Source organism: Cydia pomonella, chromosome 18 (assembly GCF_033807575.1).
Source record: "Cydia pomonella isolate Wapato2018A chromosome 18, ilCydPomo1, whole genome shotgun sequence".
Classification (NCBI taxonomy): Eukaryota; Metazoa; Arthropoda; class Insecta; order Lepidoptera; family Tortricidae; genus Cydia; species Cydia pomonella.
Window position 1 is genome coordinate 15,864,392 of NC_084720.1, and position 26,347 is coordinate 15,890,738.

Sequence of the window (26,347 nt, forward strand, 5' to 3'; positions counted from 1 at the left end):
ATAAATATTATAGGACATTATTACACAAATTGACTAAGTCCCACAGTAAGCTCAATAAGGCTTGTGTTGAGGATACTTAGACAACGATATATATAATATATAAATATTTATAAATACTACTTAAATACATAGAAAACACCCATGACTCAGGAACAAATATCCATGCTCATCACACAAATACATGCCCTTACCAGGATTTGAACCCGGGACCATCAGCTTCGTAGGCAGGGTCACTACCCACTAGGCAATGCATCATGTTAGCATGTAAGTTTATAAGTGTTGACATAATTATATTTCTTATCAAGTGATATATTGACGTATCCGAGTTTAGTTGAATGTAACAGTTAATAATAAATATGACTAGAGTCAGACCAAGCTAAGTTGGCAGCGATTTTGATAACCCAGACGGGGCACGTGTTATTTTAAACGTCAAAATTCTATGAAATTATGACCTTTGCACCGTCTGGGCTATCAAAATCGCTGCCAACTTATCTTGGTTGACTCTAAAAGTAATTTCATTATAATACAAATATCACTATTCCCTATTATCGACGTTTTCATTCCTTCTCGGATGTCATATAGTATACAAAGTAATTCCGAAGTTGAGTTATTTGTCAAAATTTGTTAGAAGTAAGAAAATTAAGTATTTTGAGGAATTGAATGAATGAATAAAATTTCTTTATAAAGTGACTGTAAAAAAGTGGGCGTGTGTGTGTGTGAGCTAACCCAGTGAACAAACAGTAGCTCATCTGTCAAGATTTCACTTCAATTTTTGCAAGTTTTCTTTAAAGATGAGTTACTGTAGAACTGTGTGTATGTGCGTAGGACTTATTATTATATTGAACTGTTAGTTGTATGTTGTAAATAAATTATTCCAATAGTAAATTGTGTTTATTTAAATACGAAAGCTACATGTATTATGATGAAAAACTAACGTTAGCCGGCGTTCGCTTCCTCTGCGGCTTGTTTTGCCATTTTCTGGATGCTTTTAACGGCGGCGTAGTGGATGGTCTTGTCCAAGGCATCTATAAATATAAATATACCAATTAATTAAACATCATCAATCATACTATAAAGAACCTATCGGTTTGAAACGGGGGGGTAAAAAGATGTTCTATAAAGTTAGTAGAGGGAAGAAATCTCATTGATTTTATTGTATTGGTAATATATTCAACGGCCCCCTTGATGTCTCACTATGTCCCGTCTTCTTCCTCGCGTTGTCCCGACATTTTGCCACGGCTCATGGGAGCCTGGGGTCCGCTTTTCAACTAATCCCAAGATTAGGCGTTGGCACTCATTATTACGAAAGCGACTGCCATCTGACCTTCCAACACAGAGGGTAAACTAGGCCTTGTTGGGATTAGTCCGGTTTCCTCACGATGTTTTCCTTCACCGAAAAGCGACTGGTAAATATCAAATGATATTTCGTACATAAGTACCGAAAAGCTCATTGGTCCGAGCCGGGGTTTGAACCCGCGACCTTCGGATTGCAAGTCGCACGCTCTTACCGCTAGGCCACCAGCGCTAATAATAATATGTCCCGTAATAATAATAAAAAAAGTAAATGCTATCTGAAATTAAATTTTGGTTTTATTGCGAACAATAGTACTAGCCTACACATGTCAACATTGTAACCCTCCATTTACGTTGAGGGTAAAAACATATTTTCTTTCGGCCCGATTCGAAGAATGAGATACGATAACGATAAGTTCCGGTTTAAATAAGTTCTCATTTAGAAATCGTTTGTATGTCGTATAACTAACAGAAGCAGCTCGATTCGGGCAACCAATGTCACTTAGACGTTAGAAATATCGTAGATAGATCTTATTGGGATCACAGCGGAATCGAAATAAACGTCAATTTTGACATGTCGTTTACTTATCGATCTTAAACATGTCTTAATCATTATTCGAATCTGGCCGTTTGTAATTTTGCAAAGTTGGTAAAACAATGTCTTCTCTAACATAACGATCCTATGGGTCTTGGATAAATGTGATTACTACTAAACGGTCAACTGGTTTGGCCTTGTGGTGAGTCACTTTAGTGCCATACCAAACCATAAAGTCATATCTCTATACAATTGCTGCTGTAACATATGACGTTTTAGCATTACGGCACTACAGTGATAATATCGTCGTTGATAACTCTGCGAACCCACGTGGTGCGCACATGTCGCAAGTTCCAATTCCCCGCTAGATGACGCTGTACCGCCCGCCGCGCGCCCATACATTATTCTACATCGCGGTGTTAAGATTTTTCTCGGAACCATGACGTGCCTCGAACGAGTATTTTGCGGCAAGACCTTACTTCATAGGATCATTTCTATAGTAAGCTCTTCACCAGGCTATCACAATACGTGAGCTAACCCCATCCACGAAGATTAGTCGTGGCGCGGTGCCCTGAGCGTGAGAGAGGCGGCGACGTCAGGTCGCCAGCCGTCGATGATCGTTCACCTCCCTTAGGGGAGGCGTGGGGTACTGTCGCTGTCTGAGTGGCTGGTTTTTTAACCTAATTTAATTCCTATAAAAATTAAGTCACAAACATCTATATATGACTCCCCCGTGGAGTGCGAACTCTTCGAATAAACAACGATGCACGCCAAGAACTCCGCTGGGGAGTTCATTTATTTCTATACCGTATGCCGTCGATTCCTCTAGGGAGTCCAGAGCTGTCACAATGGCCAAAATTGCCAACGCCATGCATATTCTAGACAAAAATACCTTGAAAGCGAAATTTCTTTGTTTGATTCTCGTTATTTTATTTGCTACATCTATTATATACCGCCAAACATGTGGTTGTTCTTTTTGAACTCGGGCTATTGAAAGCGACTACAAATGATTTTCAGAGAATGTTTTATTACCTTTAGGTACTAAAACATCTGCCAATTCTATCTGGATTCGTGGTTCATCCGAGTTTTAAAGTAACGACGTTCCCAAAAACCTTGCATGTTTAAATGTACTTAACTTAAAAACGTATGTTACTGATATAAATTTATTTTCAAGACTAGATCATTATTCCGGAGTCGCTACAGGGCGGTCTATTGCTTGGTCGCTCTCTGTAGGTATGTGTAAAATAAATAAGCCCACACGGAGACTATATAAAAATAACGGTCGATTTTGCCTAAGTTTCATCAATTATTTCAGTAATCTCTAGAAAATATTAAAATAAGATTTAAGATTCCTTTGTTAACGTTATGGTGAAGAAAATTAGAGGTAAATATGCCAGCTTTTAAATAGTTTTCCTAAAAATCGCACGACGACAATCCCACGATTTTTCTCATCCAAAAAAAACGAGGTACAGTGACAACCCTAAAAAATCGTAAGTTTCGTAAGAACTCGCTAGAGGAGTCGGATGGCATGGCTTTTAGTCGTCTATAATTTTATAGTACGAACTCCCCTCGGGAGTCGTGTGGCATGTGAACAAAGTTATTGAGAACTCCCTAGTGGCGTTCTTGGCATTGAAAGTGTTAACAACGATTCAATACTGACATCATAGGTTATTCGGCATTGTATTCTCGCGATCACAGGCAGATAAGTTACTCATCGTCCTGCCTTCGCGATATCACACATGATTTCATAAAAAGTGTACAGGTGTGACAAAAAATAGTGGGGATCGATTTATATATTCAGTATTGTGTTCAGATTAGCAGAAAGAAAAATTTTTTTGGCTTTTTTTACGGAAGGTTGGCCGACTTGGACGAACTGCTCCATTGAAAGAAAAAAAACCGCGTCATAATTTTTTTCTTCTACGTTTTCCTGATCAGAACACGATAACCGAATATGCCTTTAAACGAATCCACTATTTTTGATACACCTTGTATGAAAAATCACGACTAAATTTAGAGACAATTGAAATACGGGGCAGCACCAACAGCATCCTAAGGGCGCTTGCTGAACGGGCGGACTGCCTGATAATGAGGCATTGGGACCAGGCATACGCCCTAATGCGTGCCTCTGTCCGTAGATATTAGTTTACAAGTTTCTATTACTCTTATATAATTTATTTGTTTTCTGTTGCTAACCATTAATAGTATTTAAACTGTTTTTTTTTCTCTTGTTGTTGTGTAGTGCTAACAAAGCTATGGACCCAGAGTCTGCAATAAATGATTTTAATTTAATAGTGCTGCAAGAAGAGGGGTTAAGTTCGACATGAGGCAACAGTTAAGAAGTTAAAAATAACACTTACAGATCTTGTGCTGCCCCTTGACGGGGAACCGCAGCCGCAAGCTGACGGGGTTGGAGCAGATCAACACGTACGGGCTGTCGCTCTCGCCGCCCGGGTACCTGACCACCAATTTCATATTAGGATGGTATTCCACATGTCCAATATGTATTGCATCTCACTCTCTCATTAAGCAAAATCTGAGATGCAAATATACATAGGACCAAGAAATTGAACAGGTTTAATGCCATCCTTAAATAGACTAAAGGTTTTTTAGCACAGCTGTAAAAGGGTCATGAGCAGGGTAAGAGTGTGTCGCCTTGAACGTCCTACGTAAAACGAAAAAAAGAACTATAATCATTTGCAGGTATTAATGATGAGGAATGGATCTTTATTGGTGTGCATCCTCTAGATCTTCATGTTTTACAAAAAAAAAACAGTACATACAGAATCTTGTATTAGTTTTTTGACTTTTTTTATGTATGATTATTAAGTTCTTTTCTAAAATATCTAGTACCCTACCTAAACGTCAGCGCATCCTGAAAAGTGTTTAGGAAACTATTTTATGTCTATGTTTTACTAGCAGTGTTGGCCGAAACGTCAATGCAATTGACCGTTACCCATTACCAATTGAACTGTAAACTGTAACCGTCCGTTAAGGTTTAGGGTTCAATTTGTAATGGTTAATGGTTAATTGACAACATTTCATATTTCTAACCCTATAATTTTATTGGTTCTCTACATTTTAATTGAAACGAGGAATACGCTAATAGTTTATTTTTTCCACTGGGATTTGTATTTAGTTTATGATTTTTTTTAATATGTACTTATTCTAAAATGGCGTAACTCCAGTTCTACGCTAGAAGCTAGGTCTTATGTCGATAGAAAAAAAAACATGACTTAATTAATCTGACGTTGTCTGTCATTGTCAATGTTTTAAACTGGTCCGTTGTCCGTTTAAAACAGTTTTGATAAAATATCAGTTTTTCTACGACGATTTGGATATTATAACGGACTTTCATGTGGATACGACGGATCAACGGATAAACACTAACGAATGTAATGTAATTAAATGTAAATATGTAATTAAAATATATATATATATATATATATATATATATATATAAAATTTTGTACTTTAGCGTGTAGCTGTGCTCTCTCGGAAAGGTTTCCACGGAAGACCAGCGTCGAGATCCTTAGGTGGTATCTTGACATTAAGCTGAGTGGAGACCTTTTCAGTGACGCTTAATAATAAATTGATTCTGTCGTCTCATGTATTACTTAAACTTAAGCGTTTTCTGAATAAATTTCTTCTATTCTATTCTATTCTATTCTATTCTAAATGTTTGTACCGACATCTTCAACGAATCATCTTTGCTCTTTTTACAGTAGGTAAGAGACGAAACAGTATATGGTATACTTTGGAGGAGTATATACCTCGTCAATCCATACGGCTTTGTCCATTTTAAAAACGATTAGTATATAGTAACTTAATTATATAAATATATTTCTCTTTGTTTTGAAATTCAGTCAATACGTCGTATTTAATTGACAATGTCAAATCCAATATTATGACAGCTACTTTTTTTTCGTGATGAATGGCAATGGCATTTCACGTATTGTGCCGTAGAATTGGTAAAATCACAACATTTTTTTTTCTTATGTATTTTTTGTAATAAGCCATATTAAATTTATATTGATATATTGCAGTGTTCAGGAAGCAAAATACTTCCAAATCATATGTAAAACTTCAGGTTTTATAAAAATGAAATCTTGTCAATTGCAATTAACGTTCGGCCAATACTGATTACTAGTAATATACTAGGACTACTAGCGACATCTATTTAACTTAGACGAAACTAGTAATGTTTTCTTTAAAAACACAACACAAAGTGTCCATATAAAAAGTCAAGCTGTAGACCTGTGTATCATCTCTGCATCCATCGAAAGTACGTTTTACACTCAAATTAACAAACTATTCAAGCAGGTATACATTGCACGTTCTGTGTTTTCTAAGATTTCGTACCAATGCGGCAAAAGACTAGAAACATGCATGCACAATGCAGATATAAAACACAAATTATACTCAAAATAATCCTAAATGCAATTGAATTAAATCGATTGGAAGCCTGCTGTTAGAAATATATTAAATTCTGTGGGAAAATACTTGTCTATGAAATCTCACTTTTTCTGGTACTCCTCCTGATTGAGACAGTTGTCCACGTTGACGCAGCCGAGCAGGCACCCCGTTGGATAGAATGACGGGAACTTGAAGTTCTTTTCTAAGGAAAAATAAAAGCAACGTTTGTAATGTGGAGATAACTAGCGCCATCTATGATTATTCGACGATACTAATCATTAGAAGGATAATTTCATTCAATGATAAGTTAATAACTAATAAATGTTCATGTAAATTGTATAGGGTAATTATGTATGCTGTTTTGATATTTGATTTATTTTATTTATATTGTTTTACCATATTCCCGATTTTATTTTCTTGTTTTCTTAGAGTGTAAGTAAAATGACAATTTGAATTAGTTTTGACATTTTTATGCGCATGATTTTATATTTTTGTATGTCTTTGATTCGTTATCATGTATATTTATTATTCTTGATAATTTATGTTTTCCTAGCATGTAAGTGAATTGGTCTGAAACTGTACTTGCTTGTTATATTTAACAACATTTTGATAGAAACTGTCATACATTTTGCATTGAAGTACCTAGGACATATATTGTTCTTTCACATAATTTATTGCCAAATATGATACTTACTCGTATTTTATGCCATGACTTCATGAAAGTAAATTCAATATTTTCTTTATAACTTTGCGTGTGATTAATAGATGGCGTTAGTAGTCCCAATATGTCCATGTTCCATTTTAAAAATAAAAAATCTATTTCATGAAGAAAATATTGAAATTAGTTTAGGCTTAAAAAGAACCATATTACAACGTTTATATTTGGTTGGAAATTTATTATGATATTTTTGAGTTGTTCTCTGTACCGGGTACTAAGTCAATGTAATAAGGTCACCGATAGAGGGCGCTAGTAAATGCTAATCTAAAAATACAAGGTTCAACCAATTGGAATTATATTTCGTCACTTCATTTTTCAGATATAATTTTATATTAACCATGTAGTTTTCCTATTGTACAGATAGCATCGCACACATTTAAGAGTAACTATTTTGATTAAAACGGTGAAAACCAACATCCGCCCACTTCCGCTTACTGGTTACCTGCGTGCGGCGCCCGCTGCGCTCTTCATTCTTTATTTGTGCGTGGTAGCGTCCACACCTCGGTTTAGTTGCCGAACACTTCGGCACAAGACCACATTTTTTATAACGATCTTCGTTGCCTATGCCTACTATGGTGTTAGCTGTGAGATTTCATTGAATTCGTTGTGCAATATACATATATTTGTTTTTAAAATCGTTGTGCAATCCTTCAACTTGAAGGACATACATACATCCTGGAGGTTAGTCGAGAACTAACACGATGGAAAAAATCATCCTGGAGGTTGGTCGTGAACCAACACGAAGGAAAGTCTGTTCGTATTTCGAACACCGATTTCGCCCGGGGGTTGGTCGTGAACCAACACGAAGGTATAAGATCGGATAATGCACAACGAAACAAAGGCATAAAAAATCATCCTGGGGGTTGGTCGTGAACCAACACGAAGGAAAGTCTGTTCGTATTTCGAACACCGATTTCGCCCGGCGCGGCGATTGGTCGTGAACCAAAAGATCGGATAATGCACAACGCACAACGAAACAAAGGGCCTAGACATTCATATTGGTGCATTTTTCATAATACCCATATATTTTGTGGGAAATTTATTGCCTTAAAAATGGGAATAATGTTGTGTTATAAAGCCGAGGGAGGCTTTCTTTTTATTTGGTTTTAGATGGCCCAACACTTCAAATATATCCAAATTTTACACACACCTAATCCATAGTACGGTATTAAATGAAAAAAGAAGTATGAATCCCCGCCCATATGTTGAATGTAAATCAACAAGCGACTCACAAATGTTGTATTTAACACCATAGTACATTGTTTTTATACTACACTACCCACATAAATATAATATTAATACATTGGGTAGGTATAACTTGTCTCTAAAAGTGGGAATTGCTACGTGTACCTACATCACGTCACAGTATTATTTAAAGTATATTCTTTCTGACGTACAATGTTTAAACTCTTATATGTTATAAAAGACGTGTAGTGAATTTGAAAGCAATTTCTAAACTTAATCTTGATAAAATATCTTGTTAATATGTATAGTGGTGCCCTGAGAGTGCTTACATTTTGGTGTCGATTTTTAAATGATTATGATATGCAGAAACATTCATAAATCGAACTATAATAATATGGCTACGTACGTCAATAATGTTATGGGCGATAAAACTTGAACAACTTTGGTTTACTCCTATATTAAATCGCATAAAAAAAAGAGTCAACCAAATGAATACTTATATAAAAATATACCTATTTATAATATCAGCTTTAAGAATCTTTATTTCTCAGAATAAGATATAACAAAACTTGATAATAAATGAGTAATTGCCCTGGTCGCTCATAGGCGATGCCAGTAAGTACTTATTATCTGTTTGAAAATTAGATTTTTTCTTAAAGTTATATTGGATAATTAATTCAATTGAATCATTAAATTATAATAAGTACACTTACTTCAATTGAATTAGAGGAAGACGAGTTTTTTCATCACAATTTACTAGAACAATTTGCAAGAACTCAGTGTCAAGCACCACTAGAGTACCATCCATCTGAGTTAATCAGAAAGCGGTTTTCTCTTCATTTTGGCGAGTTGCACTTATTAATAAATTTTGTTCGCATCTGTCACAGATATTGTGTTTATTTTTATGATTGTAAATAATCGGTAACTAGGTAAATACCTATTCATATATTTATTTAATTGTATTAAAACAACAAGACGATTACCTTCTGATTATCCTTTAAAGGATTACCCCTCAGATTACTACTTAAATAACTAAGTTATTAAATAGGTAATAGAAATCTGTATGGTTCAACTCTCATGTGTCGGTCGCGGTACTCTTTCAGCCATCATTAATGCGATGGTACTATGCAATACGTTCACTAGACTTAAAACACTCAAAACGGTTATGCAATACGTTTTTGCTAAGTTTGAAATATATGTACATATACATTTAGTATCATAATTAATATAGTCATCCATAAAATTAAGACCGAATCACTAAATATAATATTTGCTTTCTAAACTCACAATACAACCACAGTAGCAATACAGCAAATACATTTTCTATTTTATTATGTCAGTTCTATAAGTGTATTTTTTTAATACATTATAAAAATATACAACATTACGTCTCAGTCTTTCGTTACCGACAGAGCGAATATTTGGATAAAATAAAAATAGAGGGCATTTGAGATTTGATGCTTAATACCTGAAATACTGTGGATTGTTATTGCTATCGTGGTTAATTGCTGTGCTAGATTAGTTTGCGCTGAGAGAATAGCAGCTACAGCACCGATATTTGTGCAAATATGGTCAAACGTGTCATGCTGTCATTAATATTTAAAAGAAAAAAAAAAGGTTCATCTTATTTATCTTTATTCAAATGAAAAGACTTACTGATCATGTTTGTTGTACGCTGACTTTACCTACTCAGGTTTAACTGGTTATTATTAACTAAGCACCGCAATACGAGTAGCTCGAATATACATAAGGTATATAAAATTAATTTATAAATATATTCCGATGTCATTAATGGGCCTTGGCCCTTGCCCTATTTTATTGTATGCAATATGAGCGCAATAATAAACATTTGAATTTGGGTAAATTCTAATCTTATATAAGAAATAACTTCGAAAGTTGAGTAGTAGTTATAGTAGCCTTATAAATTTATTTTTTCATAACTTAACCGGAAGCATATGGAATTATGCACGTTCATATATTTCTTATATTTCAAGAACATGATGGATTTTTACATTTGATAATATCCGAAGTATATTTCTTCTTGAATAGATAAGAGATTTTAACGAATTTCAATGACGTTAGACACGTTTTGGAGAAAAGTAAATAAAAAACTATTCTTTTTAAGTTAAAAATCTTAAAACGCGCTAGGCCGCGTAAATATTTGTAGGCCGTTGTATCACTATTCGTTCAGCAGGAGCTGCTGTAAGCCAACTTGCGTGTGCATGAGCCTAATAACTGAATTTTCTCATTGTCGCCAGCTGCTCGGTGAACACAGCGTATCCCACCCTGTCTGGAGGTAACGCTGGGTTGTATCGTTAACATAAATTAGGTCTTATTTTAGTTATTACTCTTAGACGAGTCTAAAGTTGATATCAATAGTAGTACCGCCTGTCTTTTTTAATTCCGTATAGCGGACAAGGACCGCTAGTGAACTTTCACACATTCATAAAAGGACGTTTTATGAATTAATCTACTTTTTGCAATCGAATTAAACTGAATGTAAAGTAGACCACAAAGTGTATAGAATCTTAGTGAATTATGTTTCAGTGTGAGCAACAAATTGAAACGTGATTATTAGGCTTTGTTTTGATATCCTAATAGGCGTGTTACAATATATATATATATATATATATATATATATATATATATATATATATATATATATATATATATATATCATGTGTACATACCTAATATGTACTTTTTATTTTGAACCTACATACCTAAACTTTCTTTATGCTTTTAAACAAGGCTTTATAACTCAATTGGCACAGTATACTTGTGTATAGTACACAGGTTATGTCCTGAACTTGGTCTGCAGTCTACGCAGGTGGGCTACTCTGCGCAGGCGGGATACAGCGATAATAACTTCAATTACTTGATGGCTTAAAACACAACCCGTTAGACAGTTGTTCGCTAAAGCATTGATTTAATTTTGGTTCAGTTTAATTTACCATACTTCTGGATTTATTTGGCAGTCAATTAAAATAGTATCATGTGTTTTCATGAAAAAGGATCATCAGATCGTTTTCTTTTATTACAGAATTGGTTAAAGTTAAACGACTACTGAAATACGGTTTTAAATCATATAACTCAAAACATCAAAATATATAGGTACATTTGGGACACTAACTTAATACAACTTATCAAAATAAATCCCTAGAAATTGAAAATAAATAAATTCAGATCAAAATAAATCCCTAGCACCTGATAATAAATAAATTCTTGCTATTAACTTATATAATCTAATAATTTGAAATATTAAACTATAATAATTATTTATAAGTTTTTAATTGTTTTTCCACCCATTTGTGTTTATTATAATAACTGTTTAAATATCACCTTGATTTTGAAACGTGAACTATATTATAAATATGTCATACCAAGGATACTACTTAACTAGATAAAAAATAAATAAAAAAGAAATACAAAACATTTCGGGTTATCACCATGGTTAACATTAACAAATAAATTTCACCCGAATGACTTATTTTACTTCGGACTAAGATAGATATATGTTTTTAGTGTCTCACTATGATGTTTTTTAATAATATATTTCTAATGTTAGTACGGTGTATACGTAACGTACAGTAATTAAAATAAAAATCCTGCGGTCATTGGCATGGCATATACATTGAGAAGTTTTTTTTTTCTATGTGGTGTGTGGAGTTAGGAGGAACGTCTTAACTTAAACTAGGCACTCAGACAGCGAAAGCTTTTGTCTTATTTCAACCAAAACTTATATCTCTAAACATCTACATGGTTAATATAAAATTATATCTGAAAAATGAAGTGACGAAATATAATTGATGATCAAACGAACTTCTTGAAGTGAAGTTCGATCGATATTATATGAGTCACTTCATTTGAAGATATAATATAAGGTCCCACCCACCCTAGAACCCTGATATAAGTTTTGGTTCTTGCCTTCTCTAAAAATAATGAAGAGCGCAGCGGGCGCCGCACGCAGGTAACCAGTAAGCGGAAGTGGGCGGATGTTGGTTTTCACCGTTTTAATCAAAATAGTTACTCTTAAATGTGTGCGATGCTATCTGTACAATAGGGAAACTACATGGTTAATATAAAATTATATCTTCAAATGAAGTGACTCATATAATATCGATCGAACTTCACTTCAAGAAGTTCGTTTGATCATCAATTATCTAATGTAGCACGGTAAATACTTATAATTTATTTCAAAATTTATAAAAGTGCGAATTTGGAACCACATGCTTACTTCTGTGAAATTATTTATAATGCTAACAAAATATGAGGTATAACGAGCGATTTGTCATATATAAAATGCGGCTCGATGCTGAAAGATGTGATTCTACCCTTTGACGGCACGCCTTTCTAATACGTTGATATTACGGACGGATACCTGGATAAAGCACGCGGTACTGGTTCTCCAAGGCTCGGATGATGTCCTGGTCCGGCGGCTTCACCGTGGATGCGATCCAGAGGCGGCCCCTATGGCTGGTGTACCAGGTTCGACCCTCGTGCCTGTAACACAATCACACTAATTATCAGATGTATACATCATAGAGTCAGATCAAGATAAGTTGGCAGCGATTTTGATAGCCCAGACGGTGCAAGTGTCAAGTAAACTTCATAATTTTATAGAGGTTTGACGTTTAAAATAACCCGCGCACGGTCTGGGCTCTCAAAATCGCTGCCAACTTATCTTGGTTTGACTTTATTAAGGTGGATTTCCTTTAATAGAACACTAAGGGCAAATACCTAATCTTGTGCTGCTAAGCGAAAATGGTTTATGAAATTTTTTGATTAATAAATTAGTCATTTTATAAATTTTGAAAATTATATGTTCGATGCAATTTCTATTAATTTCCAGGATCAAAGCTTTGAGAACAAGACCAGAAAAAGCCACAGAAATTAATGGATTATTTATAAACTATATAGATATATATTACAATAAACATTGGAAACTCTGATGAACCGATTCTATAGAGAATATGAAAGTTAAAATTAGATACTAATTAAGATCAGTGAGCAAAAATATTTCACCGAAATAATCAAGGATTTATAATAGGGGTTAAAAACCAGCCACTCAGACAGCGACAGTACCCCACGCCTCCCCCTAGGAGGAGGTGAACGATCATCGACGGCTGGCGACCTGACGTCGCCGCCTCTCTCACGCTCAGGGCACCGCGCCACGCCTCATCTTCGTGGATGGGGTTAGCTCACGTATTGTGATAGCCTGGTGAAGAGCTTACTATAGAAATGATCCTATGAAGTAAGGTCTTGTCGCAAACTACTCGCTCGAGGCGCGTCATGGTTCCGAGAAAAATCTTAACACCGCGATGTAGAATAATGTATGGGCGCGCGGCGGGCGGTACAGCGACATCTAGCGGGGAATTCGGACTTGAGCATGTGCGCACCACGTGGGAGAATGAGGTTATCTTGTATTGCAAAACGTCGTATGTAGCTATGAATCTCACAGTAAGATAGGGTCTTCTGGTTTTGACATTGCTTACACCACCACATTGATCGATTAGGTATCCGCGATCAATATAACAAACGTATAAACTTAACGAAAAGTATAGCGTAAATTATACTTAAAACTACCGAAAAATGCATGTTTGATAAATTTAAATACCATAAAATCAGAATTCTAAGCTTCGTCTTGGACAACTAGACGTAACCATAGCAACGAATAACACTAAAAAGTAGAGTTGAGCCACTCACATCTTAATCCCCTCGACAAGCAGCGAGGCCCAGGGCTGGTGCATGGAGAGGCAGCGGCCCGCGTCGCTCATCTCCTGGATCTCAGGGTCCTGCACGCGGCTCTGGCCGGACTCGGACCCGGGCCTCTTCACGGCCGCGGCGTACGCTTGGCTTTGCACGGACTCGTCGAACTGAAAACGGAATATTAAGGCTCCATCACACCGACGCGGTAGCGGAACCGACGCGGATTGCGCGCGGTGCCACGCAACTCCAATTGCATAGACCGTTATGAGCTATGCCACACTGCCGCAGCGCGGCGCCGCGTTCAATCCGCCGACCGAATGCGGAACCGACGCGGCGCGGGCGCGGCACTCGCCCGTCACAATAAGCGCGGATGCGGAACGAAGGCGGAGCGGTTGTGCGGAACGTAAGTAAATTACAATATTGTTTGCACAAATATTACAGAAATATGATTTACAAATTGAGGTTTGTAGCCGTGGGTAACTTACAACGCGGGTCCGCGAGCAAAACGGTTTGGTACCGCCCCGCTCCGCGACCGCTCCAGAATGCCTCCGGAGAGCCTTGAGGCAATGGCTATCAGTTAAACGGTAGGACTTCGCTTCATAAATATAAAGGTCAATTCATACATACATACATATAATCACGCCTATTTCCCAGAGGGGTAGGCAGAGACCACGGATTTTATTTAATAACTTTAACATCAAAAACAAAGTTAAAACAGCGCCCTCTAGTGAATCGAAACCGATCTAAGTACCATTTCGACGTTAACACTTTCGTATTAATGTCTCGGTTCCACGCCACAGACAATGTCTAAAATTTCTATCCCACAGGATTTTGACTTTTTTTTTTGAATAGTTTTTATTTATTAGTTAATAATCAATAGAAATCATTACACAAAAAACTTTAAAAAATAAAACACTACTATTACAAAAAAAAAATAAGCACCACTATACAAACACAAACTTAAAATTACTTAACTAACGTAAAGCCCGTCCTGTGACTTGCCTTGTCCAAAAGTCCCCATCACACTCGCAGCGTTGCCACGCTGTATGGCGATGGAGACCTGTTGGACAAGCCAGGACCCAGAACGGGGGTCGTTCCCCCTCTCCCTTAGCCGCCGACCCAGTTCCCTGAACAATTCGGACGCCTCGCTGCACCAGGGTCCGGCTGTCTCGACAGCAATGGGCACAAAATCGTACGCCCCCTGTAACCCGGAGTACTTGGCACGCTTATTTTTGGCGGCAATTTCTGCCGCTGAACCCGCGGCCTTAACCGTGTGTCTTAGATGGGATGCAGCAAATGTACTAACACATGTCGCATCCCATAAAAGACACCGCCCTCTCCGCCAAGGGGCTAAGGCCCTTCGGCCGCGTACGCAACCAGAGCTTCGTAACCAGATGCGATCGAAAACTATTTCTGCCTTGTACGAAACCGGTTGCGATCAAAAACTAATTCCGTCTTACTAGTTATCAGTTACGATCGAACACTTTTCTTTGTTATACGATACCTTTCGACCGTTGATAAAGTCAGCTAAGATTATATTTATACACCTTGTTATACAGTATAAGTACTGTACACGTTATATATCTAGTCAAAAATCAGAACACAAAAATTGTACCAGTTGATAATAGGGGCATTTCACGCCAAGCGGGCAGCGAAAAACATGTCAGGTCATAGAATTTGTTGAAATTTGCAGCATTTATACTTCTCGTCATCTTAAATCGATGTACATTTTTAGTTTTTTTTTATTCGACGCTGTTTCCAGTTTAGAAGCATTTAAAAATTGAAGGAAATTTGAGGACTGGATTTTTCAAAAGCTGTTTCCGATATTACCGAATAAAATCAAAAATATGGTTTGTGAGGTTTCTCATAGAATATAAGCTGTTATTTTTTACAGTTATAATAACTTTGAAATTTATTATTTTTTTCATACAAAAAACCGGAAGTAAATTTTTAATATTAATTTTTGGCTAAGTTCGGTATTTTTAAAAAAATATTTTTTTATCTTAAAACGTAGCTTGTAGTTCATAGAAATGACATGAAAAGTTTGAGAATGGGATTCGCAATAGTTTCAAAGACACAGGAACATAAGTACAAAGGTGCCGCTCAGGGCGCCGTACTGGCGATTTTTTAGGTTAATCAGCGTACAGGCAAACGATTTATAAAAATGCTTAATCGTCAATATAAATGTTATTTTTTTTTCAATTGAGTTATACCTTAAGTATATGTATGTATGATACCTATATAGTAGTTATTGTTTACTTTTTAAAGGGTTAATGAAACAGGTTAAGTAATAACAAAATATATTTTATTTTGACACTTTCACAATTTTGTAATTCTCACTGTAACTTGTTCGTCTCACGATGAGATCATCATTGATTGTTGGTATAAAAGCGTGATACTTTTTTGTACCCGGAATAGTCACAGCAGATTCAAATCGTTGTTGCAGAAATTCTCTTTGTGTTTGCAGATCTTCCTTAGAACTGTATAACACAACTGTTTCAGTTAGAGCAGATTTTGCCCATTCGTATAATCTTTCAGGAGTTGTAATTGCCTTACTCGCTGGTAACTGCAGGCTTGCTCGGGTTGCTAACCTTTTTAAATTTCCACCAACGCCATCGCATGGCCCTTTTCCATGAGCGGTGGCATGAAAATGAATTTCAACTTCACTGTCGAAATCTTCTTTATAGTGGCATAGATTTATAAAATTAAAACGGTTTTTAAAATGTTGCGAAGCTCCGTCTGTACTGTATATAATTTTCTTTACTATTAGTCCTTTATTTAAAAGATACTGGTGTAATTGTTTTTGAAATTCATAAAATGTTGCCGTGTCGTGTTTTAGATCGTTGGAAATCATGACAATACTTTCATGTTTTGTTTGATTTCCCTCCCTGTAGTAATACACCGATGTCAAAATTGTGGCTTGTTCATTATTCCAATGGTAAGATTGGACTGCGTCTTGAATGACAAAGCTATAATTTTCCGCGAAATCACATTGAACAAGAATTTCTCCTTCGGCAAGAGTATCCTTCAGTGTTTTAAAATAAGACGATTGCTGTTCAGCAATATATGCATGCGGCTTCAAAACATCCAAACTTTGGCATAAGTTATCAACAAAATCGTCCGCCGGAAGAATTTGTGTGGTTATCGTGTAACGATCTGTACCTATCCATTGCTCAAACTGCACACTTGTAATTTGATTGTCGTCGAAAACTGTTTTCAAATGTTCGCGGATCGGATTAGGGCCTGGGCATGACGCACAACGTTCGTTGGTGGTAGATTTTGATGTCGTTAAATGACATATAGGTTTTGGGTTTGGGCACATCATCATTCGTAGGCAATCTTTATAGGATGTTAGGTGCATATTGGTTCCTGATGTGAGCGAATCGATATCTCCTCCACTCAACATCAACTTGGCGTTTTGATGATAAGTACATACGCAAACAAGATGAGTGCCAGAGTCTCCGGCAAGAATACATTGTTTGGGTCGCAATGTGTAAAATTTAGTTAGACCTATTTTGACGTCGGGATACTCTTTTTTAAATACTTGGTACAGTTCTTCAATGTTACTCAAAATTAATTGTTTTTGGATGTGAGACCTGGTACCGTCGCTTAATTTGACTGAAACAAAATCTTTTTTACCAGGCAGAATACGGCTAACATCTTCTCGAAGATAGAAACTTCTTACAAGATTTTCTATTTCCACGGGTAGCTTGTTAGTTCCGCTTCGAGGATTAGGAGTTGTTAACACACCATGTTGATCGACCAGATGTTTTGCCTTGTTGGTTTGCCGTCTCGATGCTCCAAATTCTTCTGCCAGTCTGTTAGCGCTCCAAGATTTCGGTGCAATAGTCAGAATTAAAGTTTTTGTAGACGCCGACGTGGATGGATCATTAAACTTTTCCTTTAATTGTTTTAAAATTTCGTAATCGTCTGTGTTATCTGTTTGCGACGATTTATTATTGTGCTTTTCCTCAGGAATAAACAATTCGTCTTTGACAGTCTGGGAACATTCACTTGATGTGACGCTACTCTGTGATAGCACAAGATCTGTGCCAATTTCTGGAGGAGTTTCGGTTGAAAGGCGTTTCCTGCAATGTTCACAAACATAAGCAGCTGATGAAACTCTCCATTTTGTAGCTAATCCCATTGAAATCTTCCGAAGATTTTTTGTCTTACGATGAACTGGCAAGTGGAATGGATTGAAACATTGATTACCGTAGTAATTCATAATATAAAAAATCACTAAATATACTGGGATGAACACAATAACATGTATCGCAACACAAAATAATATTAACTTAATTAAACGGCACTCAATCATAAAAACGCACTGTTCGCAAAGCGGCACAAGCGTCAGCGTCACTGACATAAATAACCGTTAAAACCAATCAAATAAGTCGTTATAATCTGTCTCACTCTTGCTTTTAACGGCGAGTCCTATGAAGAACTAAGTAATATTTAAAATAGATAAGAGATGGCGTTAGTGGTCACGTTTTAATTAATTGATGTTAGTAAATTTAAATATTCTTTAACTTTAAAATTATTAGAATATTGCACATGGATGTATATTATTTACATATATTTACTATATTTAATGTTTATGTGATGTGTATTCGAAGATATATCACTATCATACTTTAAAACGCAAACCGCTACGCAACCCAAGGAACCGCTAGTACGGCGCTCTGACCGGCACCTTTGTACTTATGTTCCTGTGTCTTTGAAACTATTGCGAATCCCATTCTCAAACTTTTCATGTCATTTCTATGAACTACAAGCTACGTTTTAAGATAAAAAAATATTTTTTTAAAAATACCGAACTTAGTCAAAAATTAATATTAAAAATTTACTTCCGGTTTTTTGTATGGTAAAAATAATAAATTTCAAAGTTATTATAACTGTAAAAAATAACAGCTTATATTCTATGAGAAACCTCACAAACCATATTTTTGATTTTATTCGGTAATATCGGAAACAGCTTTTGAAAAATACAGTCCTCAAATTTCCTTCAATTTTTAAATGCTTCTAAACCGGAAACAGCGTCGAATAAAAAAAAACTAAGAATGTACATCGATTTAGGATGACGAGAAGTATAAATGCTGCAAATTTCAACAAATTCTATAACCTGACATGTTTTTCGCTGCCCGCTTGGCGTGAAATGCCCCAATATTCAAATACTTTGTTGGCAAATACAATGTAACCTTGTTCCTTAAAATACACTGGCTTAAGAGACGTGGAGCACTGACATTCAGGATAAGAAATTATCATGAGTATCATGACAAAATATTTGAAAAAAAAAACGTGTAGCTAGATGGCCCAGACATTGGTTTCGTATAAGAACGAGAAGTGTTTGATCGTTACTGGTTACGGGTAAGACGAAATTAGTTTTTGATCGCAACCGCGGTTTCGTACAAGGCAGAAATAGTTTTCGATCGCATCTGGTTACGAAGCTCTGGTTGCGTACGCGGCCGAAGGGGACTAAGGTGAGCCCGTCGGGTCTTTTACCGTCCGACCGTGACAAGCCCGGTGGTTCCAGTACGCACGGGATAGGATATTGGCCGACACCATTGCCCGCCGCACAATTTCATTTAAAGAGTGGTGTCTAGGGAAACGACCGGCGCACCTTTGGCAACTCAGCCCGTGATGGCCACTCTCCTCAACCATCATGCCACAAATACACCGGTGTGCGTTGCACACTTTGCATCCCAACCTTAGGGCCACTGCAATTCTGAGGGAGTCGTTGTCCAACAATGTGCCCAGGTGCGGAGATGGCAAAGCATGCAACCACGCTCCCGACTCAGGCATGGAAACTGCCTTGAGGCGCGCCAAGTCGGCCCCCGAAGCCCCACTCTGTAAATTTGCGCACGCAAAGGATGTCATCCCATGCCCTCTGCGTCACCAAGCTATCGGGACGGTCACTGGTAGGGCATAATGTGGCCCATTTTGCCAAAGCCTCGGAAACGTATGGTACGCACACGTCGCTACCCTGGATTCCCAGAATACGAGCAACGAGACCCGCTGAGCCATGCGCCGACGCCAAAAAGGCCACCAAACCGACGTCCTGCACCCGCCGAATACCAAGACCGCCGTAACGAACCGGTAAGGAAGCCTGACGCCACTGAGTATCATTCAGATTCACATTTAACAGCGATTCCAAAGCAACCTTGAGCGTGTCGTCCAGAGAAAGCAGATCCTGTTCAAAAATCCAAGTTGGAGACGTGCGCAAAGTGTACACCATGCGGGGCAACGCGAAACAATTCCGCAACAAAATGAGGGAGACGTGTGCAGCCAGATGCGCCAAATGCTCGCGTACTCCCAAGAGTGCCTGCCTTTTAAGTTGTAGTACAGAGCTGACACCCTCGGAAAACACGGGAGCACCTAGCAAATGGAAAGAGGATTTATCAATCTGGATTAATCTCCAGGCCGATCTCTTTAAAAGCTGGTATTAAGGTCTTTAAGCTCTCAACGACCACATCTGGGCTACCTCCAATGATGCCGTCATCCAAATACCAAACATTTAATGGAGCGTTCACCCCCGAGATTATTTTATGGATGGCCAAGCAGAAAATAAGGGGTCCCAGGGGGTCTCCCTGTTGAGCACCGACTTGCGACTGGATGACATCACTAGAGTAGAATAGGTTACTTGGAGAGGAATAGCATTGGTAAATGAAGGGGTATAAAGAGGGAGTTCTTTCTAGGACCTCCTTAAGAATGATGTCTCTTTCCACCGTGTTAAACGCATTTTTTGACTTTTATATATTATGTCGATATGACGTCCGTGGGACTCCAGGGATGAAATCAAAGTATTTAGGTACGTAATGAGGGCAACCTGCAGCAGCGGCGCGTTGACCCCCGGAGCGACATCCCTGTCGGAGGGGAGCCCGACTTGTACGCATGCGCGCAGCACACCGCCGCCGCCCCCGCCCCCGCCACCGCCCCCGCCGCCGCCTGTGATCTCGCGGATCCTGTCCTCGTCCACGTCGTGCTCTATTGTGTGGTCTTCCACTATTTCACGGCCTGGAAAATTAATTATATAGCCAGTCAAACAAGTTTGTCAATAGAAAAACGCGCGAATTTCAAATTTTCTATGAGACGATAACCCTTTGCGCCTATATTTTCAAAATTTGCCGCTTTTTTCTACTGACGGAAATATCTTGACGGACTATGAATAAAGAATATAGAAAATGAGTCGATTAAATTTCCAAAGCACCGAGCAAGATATAAAAGCTATCTAGACCTAACTTTATATACTTATAGCTGCAAAACCACTCATTTCTCATGTACCTGTTTTATTTGGAAACTGTAGGGTTTAGGAGAAAACAAACTGTTTCGTATAGAGCTCGGAATTTTTAGGTCCAGAAAAATATAGATTTTTTTATTTGACTTCCGGGTCGAAAAATGTTTGACGGCCCGGCTAAACGGTAAGACTTAGAGGGGGGGTGCTCGACCAAATGTCATAGAGGACCCTGGGCAGTTTTGGATGCCACCATAATAATAATAATAGTCTTTTGCTGCCAAATATAGATTCCCATCAGTAGATAAACTTTAAATTTGTTTAATTATTTTATTTTAGTACATGCAAAACCAACAGCGCTATATATATCCAGAAATTACAATAGAATACAAAGCTAATTATAGGTTCCACTTATAAAAGTATAATAAATTATAATAAGTTTTTGCCCAACTTAATTACACATACAAATTCCTACATTAATGTTGTATTCTGCTCTGATTATACGATTTCCTTGCATACTTACGAACTGTATACGTATACCATACCCTTACCAGGGGGAGGAGACTAGTGTGTTCGGGCTATCTCGCCTCCGTTCGGCTCAGCATTGCTACGAGCAATTATTAGGGTTGGCACGACTTGACGTTCCTTTGCGTGCACAACCACAGATAAGATAATGACGTGAATTTTGATAACCCTAAATAGCTGAAAGGGATAGTTCCATAGATTAGAAAGGAACAACATGATTCGGCCCTGAATCACTGTCAAACTTGTAGGAAGTTTCCTTTCTGTACGGTAGTACTATTTTTATTCTGTGCCCTTACCCACATTTTAATAACAAAACTTCTCTTTAATAAAAAACAGTATATATAAGTTACTCTATGGTTTACGAAAGGTGCTATTGCTGCACTCTGGCGGCAGAACATTGCAGTAATACTCCCTATTAGATTTCACCGTCCCATTGCATTGCTAGTGAATTAATAACCGGCCAAGAGCATGTCGGACCACGCTCAGTGTAGGGTTCCGTAGTTACTCTTCCGTCACAATAAGCTAAACTGGAGCTTAAAGTATAGTAAATTGTTAACCAAGGGATGAAACGGTACCTTTCACTCGAGTTAAACAAATAGGCAAATTTGCATAATCAGTACCTAATTAAAGTAAGTCTTTTTACTATGAAGGGAAAACTTTTTGCGATAACTCATAAACAGCTAAACTGATCATGTCCGCTATAGTTTTCATTTAATGTCTTTCTTAAACTCTACTTTCACGATTTTTTTCATATTTTTTGGACCTATGGTTCAAAAGTTAGAGGGGGGGGGGGGGGGGACACATTTTTTTTTCTTTCGTAGCGATTATCTCCGAATATATTCACTTTATCAAAAAATGTTTCTTGAAAACCCCTTCCTTCCTGAAGGTTTTTGAAAGACCTTTTCAACGATATCCCACACTCTAGGGTTAAAGCGAAAAAAAAATTTCACCCCCACTTTACAAGTAGAGGAGGTACCCTAAAAAAAATTAAATTTTTAGATTTTATTGTACGACTTTGTCGGCTTTATTGATTTATATATCCATGCCAAATTTCAGCTTTCTAGCACTAACGACCACGGAGCAAAGCCTCGGACAGACAGACAGACAGACGGACATGGCGAAACTATAAGGGTTATATAAGTTGACTACGGAACCCTAAAAATGGCGCGTGAAGTCACGAACGTCTGTTGTAACCAAAAAGTTAACTTTTTTTTACTGACCTGCAAAGTCGAAAGTCATCTTCTTGGCCAGCCTGCTAGCGTGTTTCTTGTCATGTAGGGACTGCTGGTAGCGGTTGAGTTTCTCCTTCTCGCTCGCACTCAGCCAGACGCTGCCTGCGTTGAAATAGTCGCTGTCGTCGTCTGTTACGCGCGTACGCCGCTCACTGAAATTATATTAAAAAATGGCTTTCATGCACTGTAACCACAACGCGTCATAAACTAAAAAAAATGCGATCGGCCCGGTAATGAAGAAGTTCAAAATAGCAGCTACTTTTATCAATGACATAGCTTCTTCCCAGCCTTTAGGCCGGTTCCGTTCCATAATTGTCTCCATTAGCTTGGCACTCGCTTTCGTCTTGGGGTTTATCTCTGTCTGTTCCCCAGGTGTGCATACCTGAGGAAGTGAGACGTGAGATTGTAAAACATACCTGGTGCGATCGAACTCTAGAAGTCTATTCCTATGCGATATAGCTGCTTCCCAGCCTTTAGGCCGGTTACGTTCCATGAGCGTCTCCATTAGCTTGGCGCTCGCTTTCGTCTTGGCGTTTATCTCTCTCTGTTCTCCAGGAGTGCAAACCTGAGGGAGGGAGATGGCAGATTATTAGATATATCCATTAGTTAAATCTCTCCAATTAGTTAAATTTTTGATCAGCCTATAAAAATGAATTTTGATGGTACAGTTCAGGTATTAAATGTGACTTTCCATCACAGAAGTGTCCTTATGCTTCACCTGCAATGTGGACGTTTCTATCAGGATTTCTGTTGGAATTTCAAATGGAAACGTCCTTATTGCCCTTGAAGCATAAGGACCCTTCTGTGCTGGAAAGCCACAAAGCCACACGGGCAAAGTGCCAAAATAAGAAAATTGTTTTAATCAAAGGCCTTCACATAGGATAATCGCTTACAAGAAAGAAGAGTTTTTAAAAGAACAGTAACATAACGCGACACAACTACACATTCATATGTAACGCGTTGAAAAAGCGTTGGTAGCCTAGCGGTACGAGCGTGCGACTTTCAATCCGAAGCTTGCAGGTTAAACCCTGGCTCGTACCAATAAATTTTTCGGAACTCGTACGATATATCATTTGATATTTACCAGTCGCTTTTCAGTGAACCGTCAGGAAACCGGACTGGTCGCAATAAGGCCTAGTTTACCCTCAGGGTTGGAAGGTCAGATGGCCGTCGCTTATTTTAGCTCTGACCAAGCGGACCGCAGGCTCCCATGACCCGTGGCAATAAGCCGCAGCAAGCGCTAGGAAGAAGATGTAACTTACCAAATTTCCACAGAACAGGCACGGACCGGAGCCCTCCTGCTTGCAGACAACTCGGCCACACTGCAGGCAGTTGTTGATCAACTCATGCTTTGATGCTTGGCAGTCACAGTGGTGACGGCCTGAAAGTCAAATACGTTTCTTGATTTGAAATGTTGTTTACTAGGAAAACGGTCTACAAAACAACCCGCCCAGCGGGTTGTCCGGCATCTGAACAAAGTTCACGAGCGCCTACCAGGTGGGTTCCCGGCAGTGAATGTGTTAATGGACCTATGCCTTCATTTGATATATCGATTACAACTATTTTAAAGTTTAGAACTAACAAATAATGGAATCAATGTTTTAAATTTTTTAATGACCTAAAACTATGCACTTTATTTTAACCGGCAAAGTTGAATTGGCCATCCATTTTTGAGAAAAAAGCTTTTTCCAATAAAATAGCACAGCAATTTGTGCATTAACTTTCAGTTGCTTTGCTAGTGTGTTTCAGTTGCTAATGTGATAAGAAATTACTGAAATTTGTCAGGATTTTAAAATTACTTAGAAACTCTTGTAAACTCATAAAAATACATCCAAACTTAAAAAAAAACCACCTTTCAACAATACAACTTGAGCATTCTTGCCCTCCTGCGAGTAAAGGTTGACAAACTTAGTCTTCTTCTTAGACTTGACATCCTCTACTGGGGCCGGCTCAGGCTGTTTCGGAACTTCTGCACTAATAAAATCTTGTTGCTGCTTGTTCTTAGATATCTTCTTCTTTTGCTGTTTAGGTGCCGAGTTGCCTCCTGAAGAAAAAAAAAAAAAAAGTTGTTTATCTCAACTACAATTGCTGTATTTTCTGTATTATTTTCTTGTTTTGAAGTGTGCAATAAAGAGTATTTTTATTTTTTATAAGTCAGGGGACATCAAATGGCGGACCATCTGGAACGTGTTCCGACCTATTTTGTGCTGTACATTACATTTGCTTATTGTATAAACTCAAGTATGAAATGAACCGCAATGGTTATTTTATTTTAAAAACTAATGAAGAAGCCCTGAAGAAGCTTATTGGTGACCCCTGCTGAAGCAGTATGGAGGTGTTCTGGGCTAAAATTTGTGATTAGTTTAAACTATTAACTAATGCCGACCAGTTTGGCCTAGTGGGTAGTGACCCTGCCTATGAAGCCGATGGTCCCAGGTTCAAATCCTGGTAAGGGCATTTATTCGTGTGATGAGCATGGATATTTGTTCCTGAGTCGTGGGTGTTTTCTATGTATTTAAGTATTTATAAATATTTATATATTATATATATCGTTGTCTAAGTACCCTCAACACAAGCCTTATTGAGCTTATTGTGGGACTTAGTCAATTTGTGTACTAATGTCTTATAATATTTATTATTTATTTATTTAATGCTAGTGTGTATGCTTTTACCTTGAATAGCAATAATGGCCTATTTATATATTGGTACACATATAGGACTGCATACAAGACATTCATTGAAACAATACTGTTACACTTCAATAAATATTATAGGACATTACTACATAAATTGACTAAGTCCCATAATAAACTCAATAAGGCTTGTGTTGTGGGTATTTAGACAAAGATATATGTAGTATATAAATACTTAAAAACACACATAATTCATGAATAAGTGTCTGTGATCCAAGCTCATCACACAAATAAATGCCCTTACCAGGATTTGAAGACCCAAGATCCTCAGCTTCATAGGCAGGGTGACTACCCACTATGGTAGATCAGTGTTCAATGCTAATTGAATATTGTTGTGCAATTCACAGAAATCAGTTTCTAGCAACTTACCTTTACTTGGAAATTTCCTTTTAGACAATTCAAGAAAGAAGTTTTTATGCTGCGGATTGTCGAAATCCAGCAGAGTACTCATGTGGTCCTTCAAGTCTTTTTCATTCTGGATTGACAAAATGAACCTGAAAAAATAAGGTAAGTAGGATAAAATTGTATTAGACTTTAAGATTTTTCAACCATATTACACACTTCTAAGGTAAAATCCATTGTTTAGTCTATTATAATACTTAGTTTTGTATGAAATCTTTGGAAAAAATAATAATAAGCAGTTAAACTTTAATGAAATAAGGTATGCGCTTACTGTATCATTTCTCCAGGTATTTCGAAGTCCAATATTTTAGACAAACCTTCACCAATCCATTGATCCATTTCAGAGGCTTATTTACACTTTTACGTGATGTTCCAAGTTTAATTTTATTCTTTTTACCGACGAAGCAA

The 26,347-nt window shown here is 37.6% G+C and overlaps 1 protein-coding gene and 2 non-coding genes across 3 annotated transcripts; 1 reads left to right on the top strand and 2 right to left on the bottom strand.

Moving 5' to 3' along the window:
- Window positions 1–869: 869 nt before the first annotated feature.
- Window positions 870–26,347, bottom strand: LOC133527957 (activating signal cointegrator 1). The gene is made up of 12 exons (XM_061865173.1): window positions 26,211–26,347; window positions 25,907–26,031; window positions 24,697–24,888; window positions 24,107–24,225; window positions 23,261–23,409; window positions 22,833–22,996; window positions 20,683–20,870; window positions 13,851–14,020; window positions 12,526–12,647; window positions 6,347–6,443; window positions 4,186–4,283; window positions 870–1,025 (listed from the first exon to the last, which is right to left on the bottom strand). The coding sequence occupies exons 1-12, from the start codon at window positions 26,276–26,278 to the stop codon at window positions 937–939; spliced, it is 1,581 nt and encodes a 526-aa protein (XP_061721157.1). The 5' UTR covers window positions 26,279–26,347; the 3' UTR covers window positions 870–936.
- Window positions 2,298–2,496, top strand: LOC133528021 (small nucleolar RNA U3). Its single transcript, XR_009800938.1, has one exon. It is a non-coding gene; the product is annotated as a small nucleolar RNA U3 (small nucleolar RNA).
- Window positions 13,208–13,408, bottom strand: LOC133528020 (small nucleolar RNA U3). Its single transcript, XR_009800937.1, has one exon. It is a non-coding gene; the product is annotated as a small nucleolar RNA U3 (small nucleolar RNA).